Raw genomic sequence first — 12,048 nt, forward strand, 5'->3', positions numbered from 1 at the left:
ACTAAAGATGTATAGCACCCACAAGGGTGATGCATGGCAGACATGTTGTGCCAGAACTATCACCACACATCAGCACTTAACAAAAATTAAGTGGCTGTCCTCTGTCTCTACAGTATTTTAGCAGCCGTCTCAGAGACCCCTCCCAAATGGGCACCAACCTGTCAGGCAATGGGAACGGGGCAGAAGGGAACAACCGTAGCCTTTTGGAGGCCAAGTTCAATAACGTAATGACACTTTGTGCCATGGTGCCTTTACTGGCCTTCACCTGTCTCAACTCAGTCCTGCATCAAAGGTTTGTCCAGCACCCCAACCACATCTTTCCTAATGCATTAAAGCACTACTCCAAAAGTTACATCTTGAAGATGCACTACAGCTATCTTTTCCTTTTCCTGTTGAAAAACAATACACCAAGTATAAAATGCAGTCATGTACACACACAAGGGCGAGATGGGTCCCGTTATGTCTGGCGAAAACCAAACACTGCATTCCACAGTAAGACCCTCATACCAACAGTCAAGCATGGTGGTGGGAGTGTGATGGTGTGGGTATGCTTTGCTGCCTTAGTACCTGGACGACGTGCCTTAATAGAAGGAACCATGAATTCTGCTCTGTATCAGAGAATTCTTCAGGAGAATGTCAGGCCATCCGTCTGTGAGCTGAAGTTGAAGTGTAGTTTCGGTCGTGCAGCAAGACAATTATCCAAAACACACAATCAAGTATACGTGACAATTACTAAAAAGCAACAAATGTGAAGTTTTGGCCCACTCATTGGCTAGAATGGTCCCACCTGATCTCTCCTCCTCCCACCTGCCTTCCATCTTTGAGGACATGTATTTCCATTGTTAGAGCAGTCACTAGAAGTACCTTGCAAATATAATAGACAATCTTTGACTGGAGTAGGACTTTAATCTTTTGCTGGACATCTAATATGATAATGTGTGCATGTATTGAGCAGGCATGTTTAGTTTTCCTTTGGGGTTCAACTTAAACAATTGTATCCTTTTTACACTATCGTGCCGACCCAAGCGGCACTGTACTAGAGCAGATATATTATTTCACATTGTCCTTTCTAGCACGGTTCCAGCAACTAGAGTGGATGCGTAGCCAGGCCATTGCATTTCAGCTTGGCCCTGCCTAGTACACTGTGAAAAGTGTACTAGGCAGGAGAAACACTTGTAATAAGCGTAAGATTGACCTCAGATATTTCACTCAAACTCTCTAACTCACAGGATTCCTCAGAAGTTTCGGATCATGGGCAGCCTGGCAGTGATTTTGGTGGTGTTTCTTCTGACAGCCATTTGGTTAAAATAGAGATGGCACCCCTCCCCTTTTTCACGTTGACCATGATCAAGATTGTCATCATAAACTGTGAGTTTTTCCGACCTTTCTACGGTCCCTTTTTTGGCTCCTTCCTCCCTCTTTTTAACGTGTCAAATCTTTTCCCCTTCAATCCTCTGAATTGTCCTGAAAGTAGAACTAGTCCTCAGCACCCTCAATGTAGTATGTCTTTATTTAAGATTTTACATTTTGTTCATTAGCAGACACTCTTATCAAGGGTGACTTACAGTCAGTGCATTCAACTAAGGTAGATAGAACAAAACCACATATCACAGTCATTGCAAAGATTAACATTCCTCACTAAAGCATCTATCAGTAAAATCAGTGCTAGTAAGATAAGACAAGTGTTAGTGCAAGAATGACAAGTAAGGTATTAGTTTTAGGGGGGAATTCACAACGCAGGAGGTTGGTGGCACCTTAATTGGGGAAAATGGGCTCGTGGTAATGGCTGGAGTGGAATAGGTGGGATTTGTCTTGGAATATTCTAATTAAGTGAGAGAGACTTTGTCACTTCTTCAAACAATCATCTTTATTCAATATCGATTAATTATTGCAATAGTGAGCCTAGTCGACCCCACACCCTTGAGTGTTGTACCGAGTAACCTAACCTTTACACAAATGCAGAATACTATTTTTAGCTGACACTAAAAATGCTTAGTCATCATTGGATCCACACTCCCACGCAGATTGGGGCATCATAAGCCACTCTGGGTTCATCCTGTCATTATCTGCACGTGGGTTGTTGTCTTAACCCCACCCTGATTTAGTTTCCCAGATGCAAGGATGATTTTGAGACAATGAGGGATTGTTCTACTCCTTAGCTATCTCTAGTAAAACACATTCTTGTGTTACGGCTTTCTTCCGTCGAAGGAGAGTCGGACCAAAATGCAGCGTGGTTAAATCGAGACAATCTTTAATAACGATGAAAACGAACAATACAAAAACAACAAACGGAATAGTGAAAACCTAATACAGCCTGTCTGGTGACAAGTAACACAGGAGACAGGGACAATCACCCACAAAACACACAGTGAAACCCAGGCTACCTAAATATGGTTCCCAATCAGAGACAACAAGAATCACCTGACTCGGATTGAGAACTGCCTCAGGCAGCCATAGACTATGCTAGACACCCAACTCAGCCACAATCCCAATAACCTACTAAAACCCCCATACCAACAACACAACACAAAATAACCCATGTCACACCCTGGCCTGACCAAATAAATATATAAACACAAAATACTAAGACCAGGGCGTGACAGAACCCCCCCCCCCCAAGGTGCGGACTCCCGGCCGCACACTAAAACCCATAGGGAGGGTCCAGGTGGGCGTCTGTCCACGGTGGCGGCTCCGGCTCGGGACGAGGACCCCACTCCAACCAGTCTTAGTCCCCCTGTAACGCGTCCTTTGATTGGCGACCCTCGCCGCCGACCTAGGCCTAATAACCCTCACCAAGGACCCCACTGGAATTGAGGGGCAGCTCGGGACTGAGGTAGAAGCTCGGGACTGAGGGGAAGCTCGGGACTGAGGGGAAAGCTCGGGACTGAGGGGCAGCTCGGGACTGAGGGGCAGCTCGGGACTGAGGGGCAGCTCAGCACTGAGAGGAAGCTCAGGCAGGTAGTTTGCTCCGGCAGATCCTGGCTGGCTGGCGGATCTGGAAGAGTCTGGTTGACTGGCAGATCTGGAAGAGTCTGGTTGACTGGAGATCTGGAAAGAGTCTGGTTGACTGGCAGATCTGGAAGAGTCTGGCTGACTGGCAGATCTGGAAGAGTCTGGCTGACTGGCAGATCTGGAAGAGTCTGGCTGACTGGCGGATCTGGCTGCCTCCATGCAGACTGCGGCTCTGGCTGCTCCATGCAGACTGGCGGCTCTCTGGCTGCCTCCATGCAGACTGGGCAGCTCTGGCTGCCTCCATGCAGACTGGCAGTTCTGGCTGCTCCATGCAGACTGACATCTCTGGCTGCTCCATGCAGACTGACAGCTCTGGCTGCTCCATGCAGGCTGGCAGCTCCATGCAGGCTGGCAGCTCTGGCTGCTCCATGCAGACTGGCAGCTCTGGCTGCTCCATGCAGACTGGCAGCTCTGGCTGCTCCATGCAGATTGGCAGCTCAGGCTGCTCCATGCAGGCTGCCAGCTCTGGCTGCACTGAACAGGCAGGAGAACTCCAGCAGCGCTGTAGAGGAGGAAGGCCTCTGGCAGCGCTGAACAGGCGGGAGACTCCAGCAGCGCCGTAGAATAGGAAAGCTCTGGCTGCGCTGAACAGGCGGGTGGCTCCAGCAGCGCTAAAACAGGTGGGAGACTCGACCCAGCACTGGAGAGGAGGAGGCTCTGATAGCGCTAAACAGACGANTGTAAAGGGTGATAGTAATCACTGAAGATAAATAATGACCGTCCACGAGCCAAAAGACAAGTGAGTAGCAGCCTCCTTTATGTGTTCAATGTGTATGGTGACATCTTCACATTTTGACAATGCACCCTCAGATACAGTATCAAGTTTCTGTGACACACTTGGTTACTTCTCTGCACCAAATGGTAATGTAACCTCTATGTTAGCCTTTGTTACGAGTTCCCCTAAGGGAGTTAACTCTTCAGGGACTGTGGTTAGCGGGCCCACCTTGAGGTCAGTCAGACGTCCAGGGTTCCCCCAGTGGTTGCACATAGTCCTGCAGAAATTACTAGAATTTGCTTAATTGAATCCCCCACATTTTGTATCATAACAGTCAAGTAATTACCATCTACCTACCTTTATAATTTCTGTGGGCCTACATAATATGCTATTTTTTGTCAAATTACAAATAATGTCTGTAACCCTAGTTTCCTCTACTCTGTCATCCAACAGAACATGGCGTGTGCTGATCTTTTTCATGCTGGGCTTAGGAACGCTCCTGCCATGGAACTTCTTTATGACAGCCACCATGGTAGAGCACACAATATTTTTTTATCATCTACCTTAAGATTGTGAATAATTAAAGAATATATTTCAACGATACAATGCCAGAGCTTTTAGTGAAATGTCTGTATCAATTTCTAAATATGTCTCAAGTTTACTTTTCAGATCTTCTTGATAGCCAATGATTATTAACAGAAGTACTGATAACCCCTAATCTACTCATTGTAATAATTAATGATGGTTTTAAATTAAATAGAATTTTATAGCATGCTCAATGTGCTTCACATAATTGTATATTTTATATATTATTGTATTTCTTCCACTAAAGATGTATAGCACCCACAAGGGTGATGCATGGCAGACATGTTGTGCCAGAACTATCACCACACATCAGCACTTAACAAAAATTAAGTGGCTGTCCTCTGTCTCTACAGTATTTTAGCAGCCGTCTCAGAGACCCCTCCCAAATGGGCACCAACCTGTCAGGCAATGGGAACGGGGCAGAAGGGAACAACCGTAGCCTTTTGGAGGCCAAGTTCAATAACGTAATGACCACTTTGTGCCATGGTGCCTTTACTGGCCTTCACCTGTCTCAAACTCAGTCCTGCATCAAAGGTTTGTCCAGCACCCCAACCACATCTTTCCTAATGCATTAAAGCACTACTCCAAAAGTTACATCTTGAAGATGCACTACAGCTATCTTTTCCTTTTCCTGTTGAAAAACAATACACCAAGTATAAAATGCAGTCATGTACACACACAAGGGCGAGATGGGTCCCGTTATGTCTGGCGAAAACCAAACACTGCATTCCACAGTAAGACCCTCATACCAACAGTCAAGCATGGTGGTGGGAGTGTGATGGTGTGGGTATGCTTTGCTGCCTTAGTACCTGGACGACGTGCCTTAATAGAAGGAACCATGAATTCTGCTCTGTATCAGAGAATTCTTCAGGAGAATGTCAGGCCATCCGTCTGTGAGCTGAAGTTGAAGTGTAGTTTCGGTCGTGCAGCAAGACAATTATCCAAAACACACAATCAAGTATACGTGACAATTACTAAAAAGCAACAAATGTGAAGTTTTGGCCCACTCATTGGCTAGAATGGTCCCACCTGATCTCTCCTCCTCCCACCTGCCTTCCATCTTTGAGGACATGTATTTCCATTGTTAGAGCAGTCACTAGAAGTACCTTGCAAATATAATAGACAATCTTTGACTGGAGTAGGACTTTAATCTTTTGCTGGACATCTAATATGATAATGTGTGCATGTATTGAGCAGGCATGTTTAGTTTTCCTTTGGGGTTCAACTTAAACAATTGTATCCTTTTTACACTATCGTGCCGACCCAAGCGGCACTGTACTAGAGCAGATATATTATTTTCACATTGTCCTTTCTAGCACGGTTCCAGCAACTAGAGTGGATGCGTAGCCAGGCCATTGCATTTCAGCTTGGCCCTGCCTAGTACACTGTGAAAAGTGTACTAGGCAGGAGAAACACTTGTAATAAGCGTAAGATTGACCTCAGATATTTCACTCAAACTCTCTAACTCACAGGATTCCTCAGAAGTTTCGGATCATGGGCAGCCTGGCAGTGATTTTGGTGGTGTTTCTTCTGACAGCCATTTTGGTTAAAATAGAGATGGCACCCCTCCCCTTTTTCACGTTGACCATGATCAAGATTGTCATCATAAACTGTGAGTTTTTCCGACCTTTCTACGGTCCCTTTTTTGGCTCCTTCCTCCCTCTTTTTAACGTGTCAAATCTTTTCCCCTTCAATCCTCTGAATTGTCCTGAAAGTAGAACTAGTCCTCAGCACCCTCAATGTAGTATGTCTTTATTTAAGATTTTACATTTTGTTCATTAGCAGACACTCTTATCAAGGGTGACTTACAGTCAGTGCATTCAACTAAGGTAGATAGAACAAAACCACATATCACAGTCATTGCAAAGATTAACATTCCTCACTAAAGCATCTATCAGTAAAATCAGTGCTAGTAAGATAAGACAAGTGTTAGTGCAAGAATGACAAGTAAGGTATTAGTTTTAGGGGGGAATTCACAACGCAGGAGGTTGGTGGCACCTTAATTGGGGAAAATGGGCTCGTGGTAATGGCTGGAGTGGAATAGGTGGGATTTGTCTTGGAATATTCTAATTAAGTGAGAGAGACTTTGTCACTTCTTCAAACAATCATCTTTATTCAATATCGATTAATTATTGCAATAGTGAGCCTAGTCGACCCCACACCCTTGAGTGTTGTACCGAGTAACCTAACCTTTACACAAATGCAGAATACTATTTTTAGCTGACACTAAAAATGCTTAGTCATCATTGGATCCACACTCCCACGCAGATTGGGGCATCATAAGCCACTCTGGGTTCATCCTGTCATTATCTGCACGTGGGTTGTTGTCTTAACCCCACCCTGATTTAGTTTCCCAGATGCAAGGATGATTTTGAGACAATGAGGGATTGTTCTACTCCTTAGCTATCTCTAGTAAAACACATTCTTGTGTTACGGCTTTCTTCCGTCGAAGGAGAGTCGGACCAAAATGCAGCGTGGTTAAATCGAGACATCTTTAATAACGATGAAAACGAACAATACAAAAACAACAAACGGAATAGTGAAAACCTAATACAGCCTGTCTGGTGACAAGTAACACAGAGACAGGGACAATCACCCACAAAACACACAGTGAAACCCAGGCTACCTAAATATGGTTCCCAATCAGAGACAACAAGAATCACCTGACTCGGATTGAGAACTGCCTCAGGCAGCCATAGACTATGCTAGACACCCCAACTCAGCCACAATCCCAATACCTACTAAAACCCCCAATACCACAACACAACACAAAATAACCCCATGTCACACCCTGGCCTGACCAAATAAATATATAAACACAAAATACTAAGACCAGGGCGTGACAGAACCCCCCCCCCCCAAGGTGCGGACTCCCGGCCGCACACTAAAACCCATAGGGGAGGGTCCAGGTGGGCGTCTGTCCACGGTGGCGGCTCCGGCTCGGGACGAGGACCCCACTCCAACCAAGTCTTAGTCCCCCTGTAACGCGTCCTTTGATTGGCGACCCTCGCCGCCGACCTAGGCCTAATAACCCTCACCAAGGACCCCACTGGATTGAGGGGCAGCTCGGGACTGAGGTAGAAGCTCGGGACTGAGGGGAAGCTCGGGACTGAGGGGAAGCTCGGGACTGAGGGGCAGCTCGGGACTGAGGGGCAGCTCGGGACTGAGGGGCAGCTCAGCACTGAGAGGAAGCTCAGGCAGGTAGTTTGCTCCGGCAGATCCTGGCTGGCTGGCGGATCTGGAAGAGTCTGGTTGACTGGCAGATCTGGAAGAGTCTGGTTGACTGGCAGATCTGGAAGAGTCTGGTTGACTGGCAGATCTGGAAGAGTCTGGCTGACTGGCAGATCTGGAAGAGTCTGGCTGACTGGCAGATCTGGAAGAGTCTGGCTGACTGGCGGATCTGGCTGCTCCATGCAGACTGGCGGCTCTGGCTGCTCCATGCAGACTGGCGGCTCTGGCTGCTCCATGCAGACTGGCAGCTCTGGCTGCTCCATGCAGACTGGCAGTTCTGGCTGCTCCATGCAGACTGACATCTCTGGCTGCTCCATGCAGACTGACAGCTCTGGCTGCTCCATGCAGGCTGGCAGCTCCATGCAGGCTGGCAGCTCTGGCTGCTCCATGCAGACTGGCAGCTCTGGCTGCTCCATGCAGACTGGCAGCTCTGGCTGCTCCATGCAGATTGGCAGCTCAGGCTGCTCCATGCAGGCTGCCAGCTCTGGCTGCACTGAACAGGCAGGAGACTCCAGCAGCGCTGTAGAGGAGGAAGGCTCTGGCAGCGCTGAACAGGCGGGAGACTCCAGCAGCGCCGTAGAATAGGAAAGCTCTGGCTGCGCTGAACAGGCGGGTGGCTCCAGCAGCGCTAAACAGGTGGGAGACTCCGACAGCACTGGAGAGGAGGAAGGCTCTGATAGCGCTAAACAGACGAGGCGCACTGAAGGCCTGGCGCGTGGTGCTGGAACTGGTGGTACTGAACCAAGGACACGCACAGGAAGCCTGCTGCGGGGAGCTGCCACCGGAGGACTGGTGTGTGAAGGTGGCACAGGATGGACCGGACCGTGAAGGTGTACTGGAGAGCCTGAGAGCAGGGCTGGCACAGGACGTGCAAGGCTAGGTAGGTACACAGGAGGCCTAGTGCGTGAGGCTGGCACAATTTTCACCAGCCGACTAACACGCACCTCAGGACGAGTATGGAGCGCTGACCCAGGTGCCATCAAATCCCCGACTCGCTCCGTCGGACAAATATCGTACCTAAAGCACCAAACTAGCAACTCCCTCATTACTCTCTCCTCCAATTTCCCCATTAACTCCTTCACAGTCTCTGCTTCGCTCACCTCTAACACCGGCTCTGGTTCTGGTCTCCTCCTTGGCTCCTCACTATAAACAGGGGGAGTTGGCTCAGGTCTGACTCCTGACTCTACCACTCTCTCCCTGAGCCCCCCCCCCCCCCCCCCAATACATTTTTGGGGCTGACTTTCGGGTTTCCCTCTGCGCCGCCGTGCTTTTCTCTTCAACTCCATTCTCCTATAGCCTGCTTCGCACTGCTCCAGCAAATCCCAGGCGGGCTCCGGCACTTTCTCTGGGTCGACAGCCCACCGCAACTGGACCAAGCAGCGTGGTGACAGGCAGCGACAGCAACGAAAAGAGGAATGGACATGGGAGGATGAATTGTTCGGAGAAGGACCCTGGGATCAGCCTGGAGAATATCGCCGCCCCAAAGAAGAACTGGAGGCGGCGAGAGCCGGGAGGCGCTGGTATGAGGAGAAGCAACAGCGGCAGCAGGAGCAACAATATCGGGACTACACTACCTGGGAGGAAATAGACAGGTGGGTGATTCTGTTACGGCTTTCTTCCGTCGAAGGAGAGTCGGACCAAAATGCAGCGTGGTTAAATCGAGACATCTTTAATAACGATGAAAACGAACAATACAAAAACAACAAACGGAATAGTGAAAACCTAATACAGCCTGTCTGGTGACAACTAACACAGAGACAGGGACAATCACCCACAAAACACACAGTGAAACCCAGGCTACCTAAATATGGTTCCCAATCAGAGACAACAAGAATCACCTGACTGATTGAGAACTGCCTCAGGCAGCCATAGACTATGCTAGACACCCCTACTCACAATCCTACTAAAACCCCCAATACCACAACAACACAACACAAAATAACCCCATGTCACACCCTGGCCTGACCAAATAAATATATAAACACAAAATACTAAGACCAGGGCGTGACATCTTGTCTATGTAATGCAGTCTTTAACTAATTTGTCAGCTCAAGCCATCTCTGGTGACCATATGCCCAGATTAGCGGAGTGGAGACCATAAAAACACAGACACTAGTAGAACACATTTGTTTGATGCCATTCAATTTACTCTGTTCCAGCCATTATTATAAGCCATCCTCCCCTCAGCAGCCTCCACTGATTCACAACTAGCAGGATAACTATAACTGAGTTTAGCTTTATTTCAGTATACAATATATGGCAGCTAAAAGCTGAATTGTGGGTACAGGAAATTCAAGAAAAATAAATCAGGCTAATCATGAAAATAAAGAGGTCTGAAGAGATCATGGACCAGAGAGTTGTTTGGATGTATGAGCGAAGGAAGCATCGATGGTCTGAGTGGAGGGAGCATCTCGATCACAGCTGGTCAGAGTCAGAGACAGACAGGTCAGTAGTTTCAGCTGCGCACCTTGTCATGCTTCTTTGTAGACATTTAGCAGGCGATTTTCTGTCGATTAAAGTTTGGCCATGTCACTTGATTACTACCTTTTGTATCTACCTTTCTAATTACTTTTAGAGTTTGGGACTTACAAATGTGTGCTTTTTATGGCAAATCTGCTCTGTGAGAATATCTAAGGGGCTTTTATATAATTATAATGCAGGGTTGTTAATAATATTAATAATCATTGGATAACAGATCGCCTCTCGGAACTCATTAAGAGCCGGCTTCTGTCTTCGATATGCATTTAAATGCTTTATTATCCAAATGTTTAGAGTGCGTGTTGGCGACGGAGAGAAACAAAATGGTGCAGTTTGAGTCATGAGACAAACAGTCAAAACATTTTTTTATTAAAGACTATCAGAAAGAATGTTGGTACTTATTTATTTTGATCAACAGCCATGAATGAGTGAGTAACTCATGTGTATGTACAGTATGTGTAGAGGCTACAGTATATGACTGCCCCATTATTTAGCAGACATCACTTACTGCTTATATTCAGTCAACACATATATCTGAAGAATCTTCTTAGGGATAGGAGTCCCGCTCGCTAGCTAGCAATTCAAAGAAATAATCATAAATATTATGGATTTTAAAAAATTATGTACAGTACATGTAAGTGTCTTATATCAGCTGAAAGCTTAAATTATTGTTAATCTAACTGCACTGTCCGATTTACGGTACCAATTACAGCCAAAACATGCCATGCGATTGTTTGAGGACTGCGCCCCACATCAAAATATTTTTCAATCGGCACAGGTGTGATACAATCACAAATAACGATTAAATATTCACTTACTATTTGAAAATCTTCCTCTGATTTATCATCCAAAGGGTCCCAGCTATTACATGTAGTGTTGTTTTTGTTAGATACAATCCTTTTTTATATCGCAAAAAGTCTGTTTAGTTGGCCCCATCGATTTGAGTAATCCACTCGTTCAACTTGCAGAGAAAGGAATCCGAAAATCTACCCCTAAACTTTGTTTCAACAAGTCAAAATATGTCTCTATTTACTCCTCAGATACCTTAAAATGTAATCAAACTATAATATGTATTTCGGAAAGAAGTATGTTCAATAGGAAAATGATTTTAGCAGATGCGTAATGTCTTCATGGCACACACAAACACACATTTCCAAGACAGTGTCCCTCTACTAAAACTGATATTTCCTTTTAGTTTTTTGAAGTTACAAGCCTGAAACCTTGAAAGTAGACTGCTGACACCCTGCGGAAGCCATAGGAATTATATCCAGGGAGCAAATTTTCAATATGCAATTCGAAGAGGATGGTCTCTCTTAAAAAAATAATTCCGGTTGGTTTTCCTTTGGATTTTCTCCTACCATATCTATTGTGTTATATTATCCTACATTATTTTAACATTTCTACAAACTTTAAAATGTTTTATTTCCAATGGTACCAGTTATATGCAGTTATATGCATATCCTGGCTTCAGGGCCTGAGCTACAGGCAGTTCATTTTGGGCATGTCATTCAGATAGGAAGTGGAGAAAAAAGGGGTCTAGCCCTAAGAAAAATAGCGAGGGAATATATAGGGAATCCAATATGGTGTAGCAGTGGGATGTTTTGATTGTCTTGTCCCGTCCCTTGTATATATCGTTTCTTTCTTCGTATATATTTTTAATCTAATTTTTCCATCTACGGACTGAACATACTCTCCTGCAACCCACCTCACCCAATGCGGTATGAATCTGCTATTTTTTATACTTTAGAACCGTAACTCCCTTCAAGCTAGCAGGCTACTAGCTAGTTGTCAGTTAGCCATCATCGTTAACTGTGACATCTGCCAGCTTCCGCCCGGTCAACTCTTGCCAGCCTGCACAGCGCAATATCAACCCAGAGCATATCGGACTGCTTTTCTCCACCATTTCTCCGGATTCCTACCATAAGCTCTGAACCTTTACTCTGGATCATGACAGTTAGCTAGCTGCTATCCGAGTGGCTACTCCTGGCTAATGTCTCTGTCCCGAAGCAAGCACCAGTTAGCCTGGA

At 46.1% G+C, this 12,048-nt stretch overlaps 1 protein-coding gene across 1 annotated transcript in view; it reads left to right on the forward strand.

Annotated features, from left to right (window-relative positions):
- LOC116374486 (equilibrative nucleoside transporter 1-like) overlaps nucleotides 1-12,048 on the forward strand; it is a 44,560-nt gene that overhangs the window by 16,280 nt on the left and 16,232 nt on the right. The window contains exons 5-6 of the mRNA XM_031827852.1: nucleotides 114-292; nucleotides 5,785-5,924. Of these exons, the coding sequence (XP_031683712.1) occupies nucleotides 114-292; nucleotides 5,785-5,924 (319 nt within the window). The remainder of the gene's footprint in view (nucleotides 1-113; nucleotides 293-5,784; nucleotides 5,925-12,048) is intronic.

This window comes from Oncorhynchus kisutch, linkage group LG1 (assembly GCF_002021735.2).
Source record: "Oncorhynchus kisutch isolate 150728-3 linkage group LG1, Okis_V2, whole genome shotgun sequence".
Classification (NCBI taxonomy): domain Eukaryota; kingdom Metazoa; phylum Chordata; class Actinopteri; order Salmoniformes; family Salmonidae; genus Oncorhynchus; species Oncorhynchus kisutch.